The following is a 24,350-nucleotide window of genomic DNA, read 5'->3' on the forward strand; positions in this document are numbered from 1 at the left end:
AAAGAAAACAACAGTAATGACTACATCTAAATTAAATAAATATCCTATGTCTTTCTAAAGAATTTGTAGGTGTAGCTGGGTCACGGCAAAATTCTTTTGGAACCCTAATTTTATTCATGATGGCGGTGAATACTTCGTCGTAAGTTCTATAGTTAGCCTATAAGAGTGTATGTTTTACTTATTGGCTCCATAATTGTAACTATGGTGCCATTCATTTTATTTTATTAAATTATATTTAATTATTTTATTAAAAACATATATAAATCCAGGGCGCATTTAAAATACTTCATTAATCTAATACTATTCTAACGGTAAAACTTCCGTCCCATACACATTTTTGCAGTAAAGATGAATTTAATCGACATCTAAATAATGCATATTATAAACTCTTTACTTACCACTTATTATACAATTCCAAGTTTCCTTGTGTTGAACCGTTTTTAGGGTTCCGTAGCCAAATGGCAAAAAACGGAACCCTTATAGATTCGTCATGTCTGTCTGTCTGTCTGTCCGTCTGTCCGTCTGTCTGTCCGTCCGTATGTCACAGCCACTTTTCTCCGAAACTATAAGAACTATACTGTTGAAACTTGGTAAGTAGATGTATTATGTGAACCGCATTAAGATTTTCACACAAAAATAGAAAAAAAACAATAAATTTTTGGGGTTCCCCATACTTCGAACTGAAACTCAAAAATTTTTTTTTCATCAAACCCATACGTGTGGGGTATCTATGGATAGGTCTTCAAAAATGATATTGAGGTTTCTAATATCATTTTTTTCTAAACTGAATAGTTTGTGCGAGAGACACTTCCAAAGTGGTAAAATGTGTGTCCCCCCCCCTGTAACTTCTAAAATAAGAGAATGATAAAACTAAAAAAAATATATGATGTACATTACCATGTAAACTTCCACCGAAAATTGGTTTGAACGAGATCTAGTAAGTAGTTTTTTTTTATACGTCATAAATCGCCTAAATACGGAACCCTTCATGGGCGAGTCCGACTCGCACTTGGCCGCTTTTTGTTTATCTTTACTGACGAATTGCTGCGTTGTAAAGGAACTATAAATTCTATTATAGCATAAAAAGGTGATATAATGGAATCACAAATGCTACTATAGTATAAATTAACACTATAATGGCGTTACTGACAACAAATTAGCACAAGAGTCATTATTACATCACTTTTATAGACCTAAAACGTCACGACTGACACTGCTACAGGTCTGCTACGTCACTGAATGGCACATAAGATGCGCCATTTCGGCTTTATAGGGCCTTCTTAGGTCTTTTATAGGGCCAGTAAGTGGTATTGAAAACGTTCTCTTGACTACTATAGTACCACAAATTGTTACTTGGGTAGTCATGATGACTAGCACAAATGGGTTAAAAACGTTCGGTAAAACCAGCGTTTCTTCTGTGGACATTACAAAAATTAACGACTTTATTTATTTTTCTAAAACTCTCATCATACAAATATAAAAACTAAGAGGTTTTAACATACCTATAATAATAAAGTACAAAAATTAGACTAAAGTCCGTTTATTTTTAGCGTTCAGGAAAGTCGCATTACTCGTATATTATACATATCTTTATACAAACAAGTTGTTGCCTCATATTTACTTAGCTACTCGATTATCAGCGTTTCGCTCTTAATATACTTATGTCCATAGATAACTTAATAATGGTGAGCAAGAAAAAAGGTACAACTTGAGCTAGCCCTACAATCTGCTTCTCGAATAAGTACAGTCACTTATTTTTCGGTAGACCAAAGATCTCGCCTTGCACCAGTCGCGCCAGTTGAAATCACGACACGACCACATCTCCAGCTCCAGCATACTTATCTCAACCAATAAATGTTTTCTGATATGACCATCTTAGTGAGTATGGTCGCCTCGGATGGATAAAAGTTCTCCATAAAACACTTTGACAGCAGCACGACACCCTTTGCTAATGCGCTTTGAACAATACCACATACTTCCGTCCTTCACGTCTTTCGCTTTCGAATACGTATTCTCCCCGATATGAAGGAGATACCGCCCCGAGGGTAGTTGAGTGAAGTGGCTGGTTAGTTCTGAAAAATTGTGTTTGTAATAGTAATAAAATTTCTGTGATGTTGTTTCTTACAAAATTCGATAAGATAAATAAAAATCTTTTTATTTCCGCTAAGTATTTTTTTATGAATCTTTATACACAAAGCACCCAAAAACAATAAGGCAGTCTAAAACGAAGCGAGCTAAAATTAAATCATTAAGTAATTTTATTTTATGATTTGACTAGCACCAACGGGTCAAACTCGAATTTGCATCGAATATCAAAGTCATTTATTTCTCGGTGGACCAAAGATAAGAACTCGCCTCGTGATTCAGTCTAGTTATGTTCTAATGTATGGGGAAGACAAACAAATTATAGCCAGCATAAAAATACCTTTGGGTATGGTGCTTTACGCGCCAATTGAAACCACAACCACATCGAATAATTTTACGGTTTAGACTCACTTGTTTTAAGTCACTCGTGCGACATGTTTCGGAGAGCCTAGGTCTCAGCACTAACAGTGCGAGCAGCGTTCACGACGACCGTGTATCGCGTACGCGAGTGACTTAAAACAAGTGAGTCTAAACCGTAAAATTATTCAATGTTACTTAGTATCAGTTTAAATTCGACAGTTTAAATTCGATCACGTCCGCATCCTAACTCCAGCATACCTTTTCTGATACCTATGGTCTTCTTAGTGAGTATGCTCGCCTCGGCTGGATATGAGTTCTCCATTAAACACTTTGACGGCAGCACGACAACCTTTTCTGATGCGTTTTGAACAGTACCACGTACTTCCATTCTTCAAGTGTCTTGCTTTGGAGGAATACGTGTTGTCACCAACATGAAGGAGATACCGACCCGTGGGCAGTTGTGTGAAGTGGCTGGTTAGTTCTGAAAAATTGTGTTAGTAATAAAACTTCAATGATATTCGTACAGATTTGTTCGTGCTACTAAATACCTCCTTGCAAACAATCTATTAGTTCAAAACAGGTAGACATTACTTCTTTCTGAAGTCATATGATTGACTATGACTATGAAATCTGCACATATCTTTAAATTATAAAACGGAGATTACACTTTGTTTTTGTAAAGAAAAAGAGATACATTATGTTTTGGCAATAAAATGATTTGAACTTTGAAGATAAATGGAAGCGTCTTCTTAATAAATAGATTTATCTGCAGATAAAATAAAATAAAAATATTTAAATATATTTATTTACCAAAGAAAAGTAAATGAAACTACACATTTAAATATAATTTGCTAAAAATAATAGAAGGAAAATAAGATTGCCTAGGTATAGACATGAAGACATTTTGAGTAAAATATTATAACTAAAGTATACATGCAGCCGTTAATTTAACTTAGACACACATAAGTATGAAAGGAAAAACTAGCAACACAAATATTAAACAGAAGACCCCGGCAACCTTCAAATCAAGGGTGAACAGGCACCTTCTGGGCAGGCTCGCTCCATCGTAGGCCACGTCTTCGCCTCGGCTAGTCTGTGGCCATGAGTAAGCCCATTAATTATAAAAAAGCGGCCAAGTGCGACTCGGACTCGCCCATGAAGGGTTCCGTATTTAGGCGATTTATGACGTATAAAAAAAAAACTACTTACTAGATCTCATTCAAACCAATTTTCGGTGGAAGTTTACATGGTAATGTACATCATATATTTTTTTTAGTTTTATCATTCTCTTATTTTAGAAGTTACAGGGGGGGGGACACACATTTTACCACTTTGGAAGTGTCTCCCGCGCAAACTATTCAGTTTAGAAAAAAATGATATTAGAAACCTCAATATCATTTTTGAAGACCTATCCATAGATACCCCACACGTATGGGTTTGATGAAAAAAAATTTTTTGAGTTTCAGTTCGAAGTATGGGGAACCCCAAAAATTTATTGTTTTTTTTCTATTTTTGTGTGAAAATCTTAATGCGGTTCACAGAATACATCTACTTACCAAGTTTCAACAGTATAGTTCTTATAGTTTCGGAGAAAAGTGGCTGTGACATACGGACGGACAGACAGACGGACAGACGGACAGACAGACAGACAGACAGACAGACATGACGAATCTATAAGGGTTCCGTTTTTTGCCATTTGGCTACGGAACCCTAAAAAAGACAGCATTCTGTAATATCAATACTAACTAATACTAAGAACTTAACAATAACTACCTATAGGCAACAAAATGCATTGTGAATTTCAGGTGTGTGTAAGTCATTAAGTTGCTTTTTCTAATATTAAAAATTGTAAATAATACTTTAACGTTAAAATAAAATAAAACCACCTTTAAACAAGCGACTGCATTCAAAATTCATGTCATATCCAAATGATTTTTGATAGCGTACATAAAACATATCTAGACGAGTATAAATTTTCTGCTATATTTTGATATATTTCCCTTCATGTAAATAATATTTGGCGGGTGGGTGTGTATGCTTATTCTCAAAATGCACTATTCTAAAGTCCTCATCCAACAACAGTTTCGCGTTGCATCCCTTGCAGTTGTGTGTCGAACAGTACCAGTTGTTCAGTTTGGACTTTTTGCTCTGCTTCTTGCAATAGTACGTGTATTCATTGTACATGATGAGGCGCTTGCCAGAGTACCGGGAATTGGCTAAGACAATGATAGCTGGAAGGAAATTATATATTGTTACAGATTTGTTCTCTGATCGAATTCTCAGTTCACACATAGCCAATCTACAAGAGATACTACTACTACTTACAGGGCAAAAATACCTAAGTATACAAAAATAAAATAATAATAACTGATTTTTTTACTTTGCACAATAGTTATATTTTTGGCTTTATCTTAAGATAATGCGAACACCGTCTTGAAGTAAATACTGGCCATTAAGCGTACGTACATTAAGCGTACCTATAGAGTACGATATTAATTGTCTTTCTCTACTAACAAAGCTGGCTCGCCAGACGATAAGATGTAATGTTTTCACTTCTGCCATTGATGGCACGACAAGCTTTATTAGTTCTCAGAAGGAACCAAACTTAAACCTAGAGCATACAGCTCTATATTGATGAAACAATATTAGGTAGGTACCTATTTTGTACGCGCAAATTGTTTAAAATGCGTACACATTTAGAATTCAACAAATTTAGGAAATATGGCCGCAATTTTAAGCCCATCAAAACAGAACTAAATAATTTGATGTTCATAATTTCTGCCAAAATTTGTTTGATGGCCAAAATTCAGAGCTAACATTAGTTACTTACACATTAAACTACTTTTAAAAACACGCCATCTTGTATAACGTAATTCGCCTTAGGATGGCTATGGAAGAGGTAATGCTTGTAGATGGTGTAGTCGACAGTTGTCATGCTGAACCTAGCCTTGCAGGCTTTTCCCTTTGTGCAGCGAAACGAGCGAGTGGTCGTGCCTCGCCAGTCGGGATAGTAGGTGAAACCGTCTAGCAGCGCCATCTCTTTTCCGTTCAACGTTCTGACCAATTGGACTGGTAACTCGCAGAACTCTGAAATAATTAAGTTGTTAGAGATGATCACGGTTACAAATTGCTTAGATGAGAAAATTTTCACGTGAGACTAACGTGTGGCGTTTAGTGATTCTGATTAGGTACATACATAGTATTTGTTTATAAAACATATTTAATTATATATAAATTAAACAATAAAAACGATATGATAGTCTTAATAATAACACCCACCAAAAACCAAACTGAAGTTATTACAAAAACAGAATACAATGAAACTTGGGACGGAAGATATGGCTATCGCGCGGTTTTCTTTTTCTTTTATCTCAAGTACCCTGAAAATAATATACTTCTGTTTAACATTTTACTAGATTTTTACGCTGCTCGTGATTTTTTCTAATATAAGTAGTCCCAAGTTCAACCTTTTAAGGTATTGGTCGGAGTGTACCCTCGCATAGGTCTAGTTTCCGTGTGTGTTTTCCACGGGATTTGATCCTTAATTAATACATGTAAAAATGTAAAAATTAAATATAAAAAATACAATTTTGCGTTAGCCATTATGTTTATAAATGACCCCATCAGTTACATAGAACTTAGGCGGCAGATGATCATGTTCAAAATTAGGTCTGATAATCTCACGGTCCGTGGTGAGATGGAAGCGAGCCTTGCACTTCCTTCCGGCCGTGCAACGCCAAACCTCCCTGTACTGTCTCTTAGCTTCGCAGTAAAACGTGAACCCTCCGTGTATGATGATATCCTTGCCTTGTGAATTGCGGACCATTTGAACTAGAAAATAAAGGGTATCAGATTAATAAAGGGGTTCTACGTAATGTTTGCGTACCCACCAGACTAGCAGCAGTTACAGAAGAGCTTGTAAAGAATAGATGACATCCTAGCTGACAACAACAACACACCAAACCGCAAGGCCGGCCCAAGATGCTTTGGGACCTAATGGTTCCAGGAAGGCCAAAGACAAAAGTGCAACATGGAAGATTATTAGAAATTAGGCAGTAAATCTGTTAGTTCCATTTCTAGAAAAAAATCCAGTTCTCTGTTAGAAAATAAAATATTGGCGGATAGACGTTGTTAATAAAAAGTCTTAATCATTACAGGCTTCGTAGTACTAACTACTCTTGGACATTAGTAAAACGCATTTTTTCACACATATTTTTTTATATTGATAATTAATTGGATGGCAATTAAATCGCATCCGATCACGATAATTTAACAAATCCAGTGTTTCATTACCCATTCCCGTATAGCAGTCACACTTAAACCCTGACTTTCTGCTTTGCGTACATTTGAAACCCTAAATCTTGTAGAAAATACCGTTTCTTATAATATGTGGCGGAGGCGCGTGGTCATGCAAGCACGCGTATCGAATCACGCGCCGATCCTGATACCTCGAGTGTAACCTCGCCCTGCAGAGTCGAGTGCGACATCGCCAGACGACCTTGGACTGAGAGCGGGACTCACAGTAGAATGAGTAGCCTTCATATATGGCCAGTTCCTTGCCACGGCTGTCGCGGAGGATTGTCACTGTAATAAAGTTGGAAAAATACTTAAAATACAGGATGAGCTAGTCGTCATTGACAAATATTGGTGAGAGACTTGACAGGATATGGTAGGGTTGCCAACTATTTTTTGGTAGAATATAGTATTTTCCAGAATAGGGCATCAAAAATATAGTACATTTCAAAAAAATATGGTACTTTTAGATAAAATACTAAACATAAGTGTATTATAGCGTACTATATATTTTTCCAAAAGTATATAGTACAGAGAGCCAAAATATAGTACTATATTTTGGCTCTCTATACTATATAATATAGTACGGTTGGCAACCCTAGGATATGGCCACGTAGAAAAAAAGAGAATACGAGTACCTTGCCACTTACCAAATTGTCACGCGGCTTTTCCTAGCCCAGCTGTGGGCTTTACTTGGAGGAAAACCGCGCACAATAATATTAGGTACTAAAATTCATTCATTTGGAATAGGTAGGTATGTTCAAGGTTGTCAAATTAAGCGTTGAAGATGTTGTGCCAATTAGAACGTTTTGAACTATGAGATTTCCCTTTTAAGTAGGTAACAATTTTATTGCGGACAGCGGTTTGGTGCAACCGGCTCTAATATTATTCATTTTATGATAGGTAGTAATAGTGATGAGCACTTTTCTACAAAAAGTAATCAAATAAAACAATACTCTAAAATAAATTAATTTTAATTTGTAAATTTGTAATATTATTACAAATATAAGGCTACCTGTTTAACAGTTTATCTTTATAATTTCAAAGTAATGTTGGAGATAAACATTAACGTTCCAAACAACATTTTTTCTACTTATTAAACAAGTTATTTTGTATTATATTCGTATTTATTTCTGGATAATTAACAATGTAGTACATCTCGCTCGCTTGCCAATGTACGCGAATTTAGAGCCGCCATAAAAGAAAAAATCACCAACTGTCACGATGACACTTCATATATTTTGCGCGCGCCGTAACGCATCTGTCGCATAGTTATTAAAAATTAAGTTTTATCGAGTAATTACTAGTTTTTCCCATGCAGTTATACCTAAAAGGTCTATATACAGTGCAATGTGTACATGGAAAATGAAATTTGTAAATATCGCAACGTAAGTACCACGGACTGTGGTAAGTACATTGTACAGCCTTGTACATCTTTACGGACAGCATTTGTCAGCTAGTAAACAAAAGTAGTTTTCATTTTCTAAATTCTTGCAGCTAGAAGGTGCTAAGAGTGCTCCCGTGGGGAAACTTGGACTTCTGATACAAGTCATGTACTTAACCTCACTTTATTATAGAGTACCTATACAAAGTTTTTATACATTCTCGTGTGACGAGTTTGTCTATGTCCGTGGGACATTGTTCGAGGTGTTGGCTTAAAGATATTTACATACTTAACCTCACTTTATTATAGAGTACCTATACAAAGTTTTTATACATTCTCGTGTGACGAGCTTGTCTATGTCCGTGGGACATTGTTGGAGGTGTTGACTTAAAGATATTCACATATCGCGTAGCGACATTTTGTGCTTCGTTCTATAGAGAACATAGACTTAGGTCCGTGGGACATTGTTTGAAATGTTGGCTTGAAAATATCCACATGTTGCGTGGCAACATTGTGCTTTGTTCGTGGAACGAAGGTCAGATCTTTTTCAACTCACTTTGACTATAATATAATGCTTATTGCATAGCAAGGAGCCCTTCGTCCGTGGGACGAGCACGAGTATCACTATTCAATAATAAAATGGATTAAATGTGAAGAAACACCTCATCCGTGGGATGATAATTTGTGAATGGGAAAAGTTTTTTATTTCAATAATATAATTATGTACATACAAAACTTAAGAACTAAAACCTGTTCTGAGCCATGCCGGGTCCAAAGGCCCCAATCACACTTGCAGCGTTACATTTGTGAATTGTTTTGTATTACCTAATAATTTCTTATAATGACATTAGCACTTGAAATTCAGTGCATGAATTTCGTCACACTCAGGGATGTGATCCTGTATCATTTACAAGCATATTCTGATATAGATGATATTCTGTCATTAGCAAGCCCGCTAGCGGCATTAAACAAATTGTATGCTAATTAAGCATCTACTTACTGTTTACAAATAATAACAATATTCTGGATGCTGTTGGAATAATGCCTCTGGATTAATGTATATGCTAAGCATTTATAATATATGCTGAACCCTTTTAAGGCTTAAGAATGGCCTACCATTTTTATTATTTCTTTGCTAATCAAAACTTCTGTAACCTGCACTAATACAATAAAATAAATAAGTGCCGTGGCAGTGTACAGCACACACATACTAGTGTACAAAAGAATGCTATTTAACAGCCTTTATAAGGACTAGATCCAAACCACTGCCTTATTGTGAAGGTCATATCCTGGGGTTAATGGCTTATACTTATTTCACTCTTACAAGTTTACTATAGCTTGAGCGTGTTTCATAATAATATATCATATTGTGTGAATATGGATAACTTGTTCCCTTTTCAGGCAGTTTGGTAAATTGCCATACAAGTTTACTAAAAAATTCTAATATCATAACATCATAACATAACCCTTCAAGGGCTACTAATTTATTTTAGCCAAAATGTCACAATTATAGTGTGAACAAAATTATGAAATGTCCCCGGATAGCTCAGTCAGTTGAGCATGGGAATTTTAAGTTCTTGAAGCCCAATTGCCTTCGGTGAAAATGTTCAAAAGATATATAAAGATATTATATACTGAATTAAGTGAGTTTATTATTACTTTCAAATGTAAGATAATGAGAAGTATGTTGTATAAAATACAAGACTGTAGGTGAACAAGGATACAATACCGAAACTATACCTACATATGAAATCTTAATCAGTCAGCCATTGGATGGATATTTAATATCAATTAAATTATAACCCAACGCTTCAAACTCATTTATTTATCAAACTTTCAGACCTTTATAAGCCAGTGGTAACATTTATTTATTTTTTGGAACCCTTATACAAAATGATAGGGTTCAGTTTAGCACAAGTTCATGCCCATTAAATGGCAGACTTGAATACATTTGTGATAAGAAAGAGAAATGGTTAGGTTGGTATGTAATATAATATAAGTAGGTAGGTAGGTAGATAATTAGTTAGGTTTATAGGTAAGTATGTAATAGCTATATTACATTTCCCAACTTTTGAACAGTAGTGTAGTAACAAATCTCTATAGCAGAATCCTTGACTTTTTAAAACAGTAACGGCCTTAGCCAAATTAAGCCCAAAACATAAAATGAAGATAATATAATTACTTACGTATTTATTTATATTTGTGTTAGAATGTTTGATACCTCTTGGTACTGTAAATTTACTTTGAACGGTTGGGGGGCTAATGATAATGGGTCAGGTCCATCGGAGACAATTATCAATAGTAGAGCTGAAATGAAAGAAGGATTGGATTCCGAAAGTAAAATTATGCTTTATGCCCATTTTATGCCATAATGAGCAATAGATATTTTTCTTTTATCTCTAATGATCTAATTAATCAATTATAAATGTATAAATAATCAGTAGTGAATTGAAACAATTTCAAAAGTATAATAAAATGTACAACAGATCATTTTGTTGCATTTATATGCTTTTCTTTATACTCTCTGTACGAATATGATCAGAAAGATCCAACAGAAAGTGGATAGATAGTTACACCTCTCAGCAGTCTTACTGTTCAAGCTGATCTATGAAGATATTTTTGGGCACTTAACAGAGCATTATAGACAAACTGTCGATCCATAATAACTAATGACTATGTTATATAAATAGTCATTTTCTGTTTTTCTTAGTACCTATTTAGAATTCTCGAGGTGTATGCATATGTACAACATACGAAGTACGAACATATGTCACTTACAAGTGATTTGCGGTTTTTATTATGGGATAATACACGAAACGTCACAGACCGATCCACATACATATGTGTGGTTTTATAATTCACACAGTCCCTAAATAAATGTTTTACATTATTTTACCTAATTACATGTTGTTTTGGTTTAAACTGCTTATTTTGTTAGATTCTGTAGTGGTGAGAAATACTAGAACAAATAATTGAAAGAATGTTACCCAACAGGATCATCTTTTTATATAAGTACCTCTAGATATTTATAATAAGTACTTAAATAAAATATTCCCTATGCCCATGTCCAGCAGTGGACGTCCTCTGGCTGATAGGATGATGATGATGAGGAAATAAATTATTAAAATATAATACAAAGTGAAACTTGTTGTAGCTAGGAAAGCAATTTATCGTATTTTAAGTGTAGGCTATATAATTGGTAATACCCCGTTTAGCATAATTAGCAAGTAAGCAAGTGAATACTTACTTAGCTTAGTTAAGTACTTAACAATATTTTAAATAAGGGTACTTAATCCCTTCTAACGTAAACTATCTGGTGTTAAGTCACCATGTAGTAACAAATTTACTATATTTAGTTTAAACAGCTCCAAACATGTCTCAAGATTCTCCAAACGGGGAAAGAAGAGTTTATTCGGATTAGAATATGGACATGCAATCAATTACGCTTAATTGCATGCATGAGAAGCAATGCGAGTATATTTAAGGGTGTATGACACGAATAATAAATCAACTTGAGAATTTGAAACTAAGATTACAGGGTTAGTTACTTCATGTTTCAACAAATAGCTAGTACATTTATTTTTATGTTTACTTAGAATAGCAAAACTCTTTGAAGACCTTAGCTAAGAAAAATTAATAGTGTCAAGATTTTACTTACTGGGTGATGCCCAGAACCTATGACTATTGACACAATTTTAATAAAATGAAATTATGTATTTATTGGAATAAACGAATACAATATAAGAGAAAAATATGGCATCATAATGTCTTAAAACCTTGTCTTACGTATCTTAGACAAGTAACAAGAAAGTACAAGGTATTTTAGTAGCCATTCACATGTCTTCTTTCTTTTATGGAGGCTTTATATTTATATATATCTATATTATATATATCATACATTACTTAGATGCTATTTAGTACTAAAAGAGGGGGTAATAATATTTCTATATTTTCTTTACATATGACAATTATCATGTCTCACATTGGATAAGGTAAAGATCATAAGGGCAGGTCTCACCAGTGAATTTAATGTTTTAATATAATGGAGGGATGCTTCAGATAACTAGTCTGCTACTTTTGTTAGATACTAATTTATTAGATATATTTACATGTTCAAAATTTTGTATACAGTATATCTTTGATTCTCAAAGTATTTACCTATTAAAATAGCAGACTCTAATTTTATTGTTGATAATTCCCATGTCATAGGAAGGAGAATTTTTATTTTAACATTGATCTACTTTAAGATGTCTCATAGCAACTTATGTTTAGTTTACCTTTGATGATATATAGAGATAGGTATCCATTATAGATATATAGATATATATGTATATTCTTACCAAAAAGACAAGTGCTTGTTTTTGGGTAGATTTTTGAGATATTTGGTTTTTACAAATTATTTAATTCTCTTCTCTAAACATCTACATTGTTAATTATCCAGAAATAAATACGAATATAATTATAGGATTAAACGAACTTACCTGAAGTGAAGTTCAATCCTGATTATATGAAGTATTTATTTCTGGATAAGGGATATCCCCACCCTCCTCGAGTAACCATGGATCCATGGTTACTTCCCAATTCGTGTATGAATACTCTAAACTATATGAAGTGTCATCGTGACAGTTGGTGATTTTTTCTTTTATGGCGGCTCTAAATTCGCGTACATTGGCAAGCGAGCGAGATGTACTACATTGTTAATTATCCAGAAATAAATACTTCATATAATCAGGATTGAACTTCACTTCAGGTAAGTTCGTTTAATCCTATAATTATATGCCTTTGCACCTAATTCGTATCGTAATTAATTATGTTTCTAGGGTTAGCTACTTCTTTGAAGTCTTGCGAAAATCAAATACAAAAATTAAATTTGAATTTGATTATCGAGTAGCATTGTTGTACCTATATGAACATTGTTGTATACCAACATAATTCATTGTATCTACTTAGTCGAAATTCCTATCCAACTCCACTTGAAGTGGCGAATTTGTCTTATGACGCTGACGCTTCGTATTGCGTATATATACTCCATCTACTATTGAAAATGAAGGCCGCCTGTGACCGTGTTCCAAGTTTGCTTTATACATATTACCGTCCATCATGCTGAACGCACTGCGGCACCGCTTACTGTTCGTGCATCTCCAATAGCTCTGACCACAGTGGACAGGTCCCTTATATGTGGAATAGTAACTGTAGCCATTGATTAGGACGAAAGTCTTCCCAGCTTTGTTTTTGACCACTGCAAAAAAATGAGTTAAGTGGTGAGCCTTTAAAGTAGCTTCAAAGTATGTTTCTCAAACATGCAATGAAATGTCGTCGCTACGGGCGCTATATCAGGCTTCGAAGTATCACGTTTCGGGCGGAGCAACTCGAGAGAACTGTAAAGGAATATCATACAAAATTGAAGGCCTAGGCCGGGAAGTAATTTTTTTTAATTTCCATTTCACAGATATTTGTAACACAGCTTTCTGGCATTCAGCCATTAAAAAACTATAGGCAGTATTTGCTTATTGTTCGATTTATTTTTCATATTTATAGGGCTGTATCTCCTAAACAGTGTGTCGTAGCGCAAAAATAATCAAATTCTCGTTCCCCTTTAAGGAACCCCTAATTAATATTTAAATAAAACCAAAAAATAATAAATAAACTTTATAAGGCTGTATCTCCTAAACCGTACGTCGTAGCCCAAAAATAATCAAAATTTATATGCCTACTCACCCGGCAAACCCTTCTTTCCCGGCGTCTGCAATAATGTACTATTAAATTAAGGGCAAAAGAGAGAATGCACAGATAATAATCAATATTACACACAATTGAATTCTCGGAGATTAAATTTGACACACCACCCACCACTGTAGTAGCGTATAACATATATATTTATAACTTTTCTGCTATAAATGTTCGAAATCACTGTTAAATTTTTGCTTTTAAATTTATGAAGCCGTTCATACTAAAGCTACAGTACACAAGAAATTAAAAACTAAAATAAAACGGTGTTTACTTTTCATAACAATATATATTATATTATTTGGCATTATTAATAATTTAGTTAATTAATTGATTGCTTAATGGTTTTTAAATTGTGTATTGCTTTACATTTGTATAATTACAATCAATTGTTATTTTCCTACTTGATGATCATAATATAAATTCGTATATAGCAGTGGTTCCTAACCTGGAGGTAATTACCCCCGTGGGGGTAAAACTGGTATTTTACGGGGGTAATAAGCTAACCTAATATAACAATACAACAAACGTACACGTTTTATTTTTTATTACCATTGGGAGGAGGGGTAAAATCAGGTTCCCTAGTTAGTCATAGGGGTGACCGGACTGAAAAGGTTAGGAACCACTGGTATATAGATTAGTGTAAAATAATTTATATTGTGATTTCATATTATGATAAATCTATTATTTGAAGTAATCAAATTATACTAAAGAAAACATAATTAATAATCTTTAAGGGGCCCACTGATTAACAGTCCGCCGGACGATATCGGCCTGTCAGTTGTTCGGAACTGTCACCGTTTGCGTTTAACTGATAGGCCGTCGTCCGGCGGACTGGTAATCAGTGGGCCCCTTTAGACAGACATTTTATTCCGCACGATGTTTGATATACACTCCGTTCCGTATAGAAAATAAAGGCGGTTTGTGAGTGTGCTCCAAGTTGGTTTTATACAAATGACCGTCTATCATGTGGAAGCCGCTGCGACACCGCTTACTGTTAGTGCATCTCCAGGTGCTCTTAGGACCGTGAAGCCCTCCACGTTTATTGTAAAAACTGTAGCCCCCGACTATGATAAGAGGCTTCCCTGCTCTGTTTTGGACAACTGCAACAAAGTAAAAATATGGAACATTTAAAGTAATCACAGCGTGTTTTGTATAATTATTCACCAGTATCACGTCTTTCTTTCAGAAGTGCCTTTCCATGGCTGCAGCAAAGGGAGGAAGGGGCAGGCCAGACCTGGCTGACGAATGTCCGGAGAGACATGAAGGAGTTGGGCCTGTCCAGTGACGACGCTTATCAGCGAACAAAGTGGCGCTTCAAGATTAGGAAAGCCGACCCGCGTAACGGGATAAGACGAGGATAAAGAAGAAGAAAAAGACGTCTTTCTTTAATAATAGGAAAAACTTCACATGTAATTAAACAATAAGTTATATATTATAAACTTTAATTTATTTGCGAGAGAGACTTATGGCTGTACTGTATCTTAGCAGTCTAATAGTCATAATAATCAAAAAATGTACATTGCTTAACACACACCTAACAGTTTTTCGTTCTAATAAGCAAACCATCTCGTATTATGAACTTTGGCGGTATATGATCGTGAGTAGGGAGACATTTAAGTACGATTCCCTCTTGGGTGAGATGTATGCGAGCTTTACATCCACTGGTGCAACGCCAGATCTTCGAGTCAGTCGTAGTGTGATAATAGGTGTAACCCTTGTATACTAGCAGCTGCTTTCCCGAAGTGTTGTGAACCATTATCACTGAAATTGAACTTATTTAAAGTTTTTGAATGTTTAATAAAAATCCTAATGTTATCAATTCCATGACTATATTTGTATGAAACAAAAAAGGTCCAATAAAACTTTTAATTTAATTTATGTGTTATATACTGTTTATTATGTAACAGTAGGTATATACCACGTACATACTATGGTGATTTCGTAGTAAATGGCACAGTTCTACAGACTTTTTGCATTTGCGGATAATGTACTATGGATATCTTTCATTTATTTGTTTCATTCAATATAAACTTTGTGTTACACCAATAAGTTTACATTAGACTATTACATATGTATATGTTACCTATACATAAGACATTAATATATTAAGAAACAAACAATGTCAGCAAAAGATAAACAAAAGAAAACCTAAAGATTTTACCCACATTAAAAATAAATACAAGGCACTAAAAAAATGTCAGATCATTACAATTAAATAATCAAAATTTACACACTTAAATTAAATTAGAGCAATCAAGTTAGAATAAAACAATTAAATTATAACAACAAAATAAATTAACACATAAAATTAAACTTAGGAGACATTTTCTGCAAAATTCACCAATATGATCTGTGAAAACTTCAATGTCATGAACCTCAATAGTCATTACATTAAAAACGGACAGTGCCCAGGGCGTTAATTTGTCAGCCTGCCGGTGCGCGTGCGCAGTCACGCGAACAGGCAGCGCGTTCACGGCGTCCGACACCCTCCGCTGTACTGGCATTGGCACACACAGGCCCATTCGTACTAGTACGAATGAATTATTTACTCTCTCGTGTACAAAGGCATGGTAATGTACCAACAAAAGTAGTTTTTCTACTCGTCGACTGCAATGCTTGAATTAAGACTTCGTATTTCAAAGTGAAATCGCATAATTTTTTCACTATGGGACCCCAACTCAACTATAACATTTATTTCGATACAGTTTAGTCAACTATAATATTCATTTCGATACCGTTTAGTCAACTATAATATTCATTTTGATACAGTTTAGTCAACTATAATGAAATTGACCAATCGTTTCGTCTCAGTTCTAGAGATTTTTATCAAACTCGACACTGCTTAAGGCTCAGCTCCCTTCGCAGTATCTACGAGGGGCGTTCAATATATAATGAGAATGAGATGCAAACTCTTTAAATATTAGGAAAGTAAATACTGGCCGGTAAAGCTAATCTACCTAGCTGATTGCCATGAAAAAAAAAACTAACTGTTTTTTGTTTAAAAAAAAAATACGGCGATTTCTTTGCGATGCTGTTGAGTACGTTAGCGAAAATGGAGAAAATTGAACTGCGCGCCGTTATTAAATACTTGTGTTTGAAAAATTTTTCTACGGACCAAGTCAATTTAGATTTACGGGACACTTTAAGGTCTAATGCTCCTGCGTATTCGACAGTTACACGTTGGTGCGCCGAATTTAGACGTGGAAGAACATCGACCATGGATGACCCCCGCTCCGGACGCCCTACTACAGCAGTAACTGAAGAAATTGTGAAAAAAGTCGAAAACTTAGTTTTGGCGGATCGTCGTGTCACGGTTCGTTTTATTGCTGAAAATGTAAAGATTTCAACGGGGAGCGTGCATAATATTTTACATGAACGCTTGGGTATGAAAAAGGTATCAGCGCGTTGGGTACCCAGAATGCTTACTGACACGCAAAAACAAACTAGAGTCGAGATTTGTCAAGAAGCTTTGGACCTGATACAGCAAGACCGGGAACTTTTTTTGGCGCGATTTATAACAATGGACGAAACATGGCTCCATCATTACGACCCTGAAACGAAACTGCAGTCTATGACATGGAAAAGGCCATCATCTCCAACTCCGAAGAAATTCAAGGTGGGCCCATCTGCCGATAAGGTCATGGGCTCTGTTTTTTGGGATGGTAAAGGGGTCGTAGTGATTGAGTATCTCGAGCATGGAGCCACTATTACGGGCTCTTTATATGCCAAACAAATAGCAACATTGCGCAATGAGATCCGTGAAAAACGGCGAGGTAAACTATCGAAAATTGTGTTGTTCCATCAGGACAATGCACCGGCACACAAGTCCGCCGTTGCAATGGCTGCAATACGTGATGCTGGGTTCGATATCCTTAAGCATCCTCCGTATTCACCAGACCTCGCCCCTAGTGATTTCTACCTATTTCCGAGATTGAAGAAATACCTAAGAGGCAAGAAATTTGAAGACGACGACGCGGTAGTCGCTGCAGTACAAGATTTTTTAAGTACTCAAGATAAAACCTTTTTTAGAAATGGAATATTAAGTTTAGAATAAAGATATACTAAGTGTATTATGTTAAAAGGTGACTATGTCGAAAAATAAAATAACATTTAATAAAAGTTGTATATAACATACTCATTCTCACTTTTTATTGAACGCCCCTCGTACCTACATCCCCTGCGTTGCAGAGGTACTTGTAAATGTATAAATGTGTGTGTAAATTAAAGCAGAACGCAACGCGAGCGACAAACTACGCAGAAAACCGGAGATGTGTTGCATTCCGTTGAGGTCAGACCTTGAAAGATTCAACTATAACTATTGAAGTTTGTACAGTACTCCCTCCCGTATCACAAAGTTCGGTGGAGGATGGTTATGAGTCAGCTGCGACTTGTACACAAGACCCTCGGGTGTAAGGTACACGCGCGCTCTGCACGTTTTGCTGCTGGTGCACCGCCAAATCTTCTTCCAGACACTGGTATTGGGCGAATTCCAGTAATATGTAAAGCCATTGTAAATCAAAATCTGCTTTCCAGCGGCGTTGTATACCATCGTCACTGTAAATAAGAAAGTTGTAAAATTCACAACACAAGTCTTCTTAATCTTACTGTGGGGCTTAGTAAATATTTGTAAAGGAGTCCTATAATATTTTTAAACAGTACTAGCTCGGTTTAGTAGGGTGATTGTTAGCGTCAACGTCAATAATACCTACCTACACACCTGTAATTATTTAGAGGTTGTGAAATAAAGATGAACTAATGACGTGAAGCACTAGAAATGTTAATACACTACAACATCACAATTATAGGACATAGGACATAGGACATTTTTACACAAATTGACTAAGCCCCACAGCAGATTATGTTATTATTATTGGGGTGGTACTGGGCCCTTGAGTGTCACGTCGACCAGGTATTGATCTATTGTGACGGCCCTTTAAAGTTTATTACTAATGCCCGTTGCATCCAGAAAATTACAGGTGCTTTGGGCCGTAACGTTCTGTACCTCATAGGGTTGCAATACATGCCGCCCTAAGTAGGTATTTCTTTTTGACATTAATGGTCCACAGGAACAGAGAATGTGCATTGCAGTCTCCTCTGACTCCTGGCAGAACCTGCATGTGGCATCCTGTTTCTTGCAAATTTGAAACATGTGCTTGTTCAACTTACAGTGTCCAGTCAGTATTCTGGTCACCGCGCACGTTTTGTGCCTTTTGAGCCCTAGAAGCTCCTTAGCGATTTTGCTGTTGAACCCTTTGATTAGAGCTTTCGAGTGTTCTTGTCCTTTAGCGAACTTTCACCAATCGATTGCTCTCGTTTTTTCTAAGTTGCTGAGCAGAGAATATGCATCCCGTTTTGTGATTCCACAGAACGGTTCTGGGCCGACCAGGGGTGTGTCTGATGCGCCCTTTCTTGCAAGTTCGTCTGCTTTTTCGTTTCCGTTAATGTCGGAGTGCCCTGGTACCCATCTAAGTGTGACTTTGTTGGAGTTAGCCAGTGCATTAAGGTTTGTTTTACAGTTCTGGACTAGTTTTGTCACAATTATACATATGTCACACACTGTATGTTACATACTTAATATGTGTAAATTATGGTAAATAGATTATTTAGAAAGACGCATAGTCTCACCCGCCATTATTGACGCTGACGCTACAAAAAGGTTTATAGGTAATTAGAACGGGGTAAAACCATAATAATCAAAAACCTTAATCAAAAAGTAAAAAAATCTAATGCACTTAGATAAATGTTGTGAATACATTGTACAATACAATACATATTAAAAATACAAAAACTATTGACGATTACAGTTTAATATACATATTGTTCCTTATCAAAAATCTCGGCGCTAGATGACAATGATCCAACTGAGCCTTCATAACAACCAGATCAGGAGACAAATGCAATCGAGCAGTGCATGCACCGCCCGTAGTGCACCGCCAGATCTTCTTATAACCACTGGTGTGGGCGTTGCAGTAATACGTGAAACCTTTGTATACGGCTAATTGTTTTCCGGCGCGATTATGTACCATTTGTACTGAAAAATAATAAGATATTATACAATGCAAGAATCTTTTAAAGAGTAGATAACATTAATTAGAGATTTAGGTACAGTCAGCAGCAGAAGTTGCTAAGTGGGCGAGATGTTCAAAATTACCTTGACGCGCTCTTATTCTCTAAAGTCTAAACAATAAAGTCAGGCCAACTTCATTTTGAACACCTGGCCCGCTTAGCAACTATTACTGCTGACTGTATATCTAATATAACCTGTAGTAATATTATTAGTTATTGACTAACACGAAAAGCCTTTAATGGCTTTAATTTAACCAACTTAAAGATTCTTCGTAAAATTCGTAAATTTCGTACTTATACAAAATGAGAAGGGGTAGGTACTATACATTCAAGAATGATTTTATTTCATAAATGTATTACGTACTATACAACACAACGGAAATTTTAACGGATTAAACAAATACCTGCACATGTCAGTTTTCTCTGTCTAATTCAGAATACCAGTGAAGTTGACATCTAAAATGACGACAGGGCTACAGATGTAAGTTTCTCTAGTAACACATTAAAATATGTAGAATGGGTATTATATAAAACTATTTGCATAACTTGCCAACTAGGTACAACATTACAAATATACGTGAAGCAAATGAAGTGAACATTATTAATGCCTTGAATAACTTTGGATACAGTGGAAACACGGAACATGAAACATGTACCAAAACGGATCTATATCTGAATCCCTAAAGTATCTTCTCCTATCTTTGCATTCCCTAATATTGTTTGTCATAATGATCAGTTGTCCTAACACTAAAAACCCTAATTTTGGTTCCCCTAATTATTGATTACTTATCCTAATGTTATTAAGCATATTTTCTTTTTTGCGAGGGTCGCAGTTCTAACCCTAACCTAACCCACTTTTGTGGCAGCAAGTTATAAAACCTAACCATTTTTCAGAACCTTACATTATGGAAAATATTTTTTATGACAGTTGATCGTTAGGGCATGTGCCCATTAGGACAAACCAGTTAGGGCAAGTGACTTTAGGACAAACATTGTTAGGGATTGCAAACATGGTGGACTCATAGATATCACTAGCGTTCCTACTTACAAGAGCTTAAGAAGGGATTTCAGCATCAGTTTTGAATGATTCACGGTTAGTTTGACTAGACTTATATCGACTGGGATATGAACCGTGATTACCTGTTGTATTGTTTTCGAGCTCCCGATATTAATTTAATAATCCCGGTATCCCGGTCGATATAAGTCTAGGGATTTTGGCACGTTTATCCTATTTTAGTATAAACTCCATTCCTAACGATAAAGCGTGGAGGTGGATGGTGATGCTCATCAATGATCTTAATGACACTGTAATCCGGCGACAGATGCAGTCTAGCAGTGCACCCTCCGGAGCCGCAGCGAGTGCATCTCCAGTACTTTTTCCAACCGTTAGCGCTGGTCACGTTGCAGTAATATGTGTGGCCGTTGTATATAACTAGCTCTTTCCCCAAATGGGTGCGGACGATTAGTACTGAAATCAAATGAGCTGGTTAACTTTCTGACAAATGTGTTACGTAAATATGGCTGCATGAATTATGATGAAAAATGATGCGACACGAATATTTATTAACTCAGTGATTTACGGCACCTACACTGGAGCAGCCTATATGTATTTATTTTATTTAAGGTAATATGTTTTTTCTAGTATGAGTTAAGCTTGCCAGTAATTAAAATATACATAGGAATCAAAATAGAATTTATTTTATATAGAAAACAACAACGAACTAAAAGTACCTATAATACTGTCGACAATCTTTGACACGTTGTTTAATGAAATTGTTCAAATTTTATTAAGACAAGTAAAAATAAATTAAGTAGTCAAACAACTTATTGATAAAAACAAACACACACCTACGATACGCCTATACCTACATAAATACATCAAATACCCCTATTGTCCCATTTTACGGAACGACACATGTACTTAAGAATCCATTAAATTCATATCTAGTTTCACGATGGTTTGTGTTGGTATACAACCATAGTTTGCTGCGGCATCGGGTCACGAGTCACGACCTCGACGTTAACTGAGTAATTGTCACAGCAAAAATACAAGTAACAATTATTTATTTATGTTATCTATTTAGCCGCTTACTAACGTTTGATATACAAACCATTTTGAATAACAAACTTTGGTGCTTTGTGTGAATGTAGCGGCTGACATTTAATCATATGCGAGTCTTGGAGCAGATGAAAGCGTGCAAGGCAGCCTTGCTGGCCACGGTTGGTGCAAACCCATACCTTCTTCGTACCACTCTTGTTGGTATGCTTACAGTAAAATGTATAACCTTGGTACACAGCTAGCTGCTTTCCTTTGTTTTGTACCATTCTTACTGTAAGAAAGTAGATAATTGTTTACATTTTAAATGAAATTGATATGGATCAACTAAACAGAGCAGAAGCGTTATTCCTTTTTTATAACACGAAAATAAAACTAATACTAAATAATATTAATTATATATTTATTTATCGTCGTGTGGGGCGAATAGCCATAGGGCTTGATTCTAATTTTAATAAACGTCAAAAATTAGATCCACATCGTATCGGGATCTAATTATTGACGTTTATTAAAATTAGATTCAGGCCGATAATTAAGACAAAAAATAATATTGTGTCTGTTTTTTATTTTAGTTCGAAAAAGACAAAAACAAAATTAAAAGAAATTTTTGCCTAGTTGGTCATAATGCTGCGCGCGGAACAAAAAGCTAAAACAATCTACCTATTCGTAATTAACATTTTATTTTTTATTAATAAGTAGGTACCTACCTAAACGTATGTGCCTCCTAAAGTTTTATATACAAACCATTGCGAATTATAAACGTTGGAGCTTGGTGTGAATGTAGCGGCTGGCATTTGATCATGTACGAGTCCTCAAGCAGATGGAACCGGGCTCGGCAGCCTGTGCCACGGTTGGTGCAACCCCAAATCTTGGTACCACTCTTGTTGGTGTGCATACAGTAAAATGTGTAACCTTGGTACAACGCTACCTGTTTTCCTGCTTTGTTTTGTACTATTCTTACTGTAAGAAAGAATTGTTTGTTATTTCAAATGAAACTGATATGGATCGACTAGATAGAGAAGGAGCGTTCTTACTGTTATAGTAAGTAACTAATCAAAACGAATGCTAAATAATCTGACACACCAGAATAAAACCAATCAAGTAAAATTAAACTTTAATAACAGCCTTAACTAGCCACCTTATACTAAAATGAATTATGTTTATCGGTAAATGGAATCATTTTTAGTTTAGGGTGGCCAGTTACTAATAGGTAGCCAGTTACTGGTGAATTACCCTACTTTCTGTCATGTCCTGTAATGCAGAGACGCAGAAAAAATAAATGAAAAATAGTAGGTACATAATACACATAAATCTAATACAATTTATTTAGTTTTAACATACATCCCATCCTTGATAACATACTCATACGGTTCGTGCGTATGCACCAGGTAGACGTTTGCAAGGACTTCATCCTTGGTGATAGTGAAGCGCGCCTTGCACGAGCACGAGTTTTTCCTAGTGCAGCGCCAGTACTGCCCACCAACTCTTGCTCTTTCGCAATAAAATGTGTACCCGTTTACCAGCGCTAGTGTTCTGTTTGCGTGATTCCGGACGAAAACAACTGGAAATTATAAAAGTTTTGTTGTATCTATGGTATTATTAATGGAACCTCTTCATTTTCTAGGCGTTGCTGCTCAATTTTATATGCATTCTTTTGTAATTTTACCCTTATCGCAAATTGCGCAAGTGTCACTTTTCAATATTTATATCGTGTGATATTGTGCGTAGATACATATAAACAAACTACCAAAAACAAGTACGAATACTAGAAGTATACTGACACCAACTTTTAGTTCCCATAGGTATTAGATAAGTTGCATTAGGGTAACATCAAAAGCGGGATATTTTTGAAAATGACAAATACCTATAAAAATCTGAATCATTTCATACTTTAGCATAACTTACGCAACTGCAACGTTTACCACCACATCTTGCTTGCCGTTGCAACAGAATTACCCCGTTTTCAAAATTACCCCAATGCACCCTTACATAGTTAATCCAGGTTATAATATGAATGACAAATTCAACTAGTTTACTAACAGATTTTGGGCGATTGAGTAACAAGCACACATTATAAATGTATTTATAAATGTAATTTTAAGCGTAGCACTATACCAAATACAACTCACACTTAGAGTTTAACATACCGCCCCTCTATTATAACATATTTAAATGCCTCATGTGTATGCTGCAGATGCACATTAAAAAATGTATTTACGTCCATCTTGTATACAGTAAAACGTGCTCCGCAACCGCGAGACCTTTTTCTCGTGCAGCGCCAATTTTGCGTGTCAACGTTCTCCTTCTCGCAATAGAATGTATACCCGTTCACGAGCGCTAGGATTTTCTGCGCAGGGCCTCTTACAAACTCAACTG

At 35.6% G+C, this 24,350-nt stretch overlaps 1 protein-coding gene across 9 annotated transcripts in view; it reads right to left on the reverse strand.

Moving 5' to 3' along the window:
* The window catches only part of LOC134661654 (protein tramtrack, beta isoform), a 506,900-nt gene that overhangs the window by 98,582 nt on the left and 383,968 nt on the right, over positions 1–24,350 (reverse strand). The window contains exon 5 of one of the 9 annotated variants that reach the window (XM_063517982.1): positions 4,421–4,676. The exons of 6 other annotated variants lie outside the window; for them this stretch is intronic. In XM_063517982.1, the coding sequence (XP_063374052.1) occupies positions 4,426–4,676 (251 nt within the window). In that variant the 3' untranslated portion in view covers positions 4,421–4,425. Of the gene's footprint in view, positions 1–4,420; positions 4,677–18,137; positions 18,407–21,131; positions 21,387–24,350 lie in introns of those variants that run through there. 2 more of the 9 variants (XM_063518177.1, XM_063518044.1) reach the window with 2 other exon arrangements.

This window comes from Cydia amplana, chromosome 2, assembly GCF_948474715.1.
Source record: "Cydia amplana chromosome 2, ilCydAmpl1.1, whole genome shotgun sequence".
Classification (NCBI taxonomy): Eukaryota; Metazoa; Arthropoda; class Insecta; order Lepidoptera; family Tortricidae; genus Cydia; species Cydia amplana.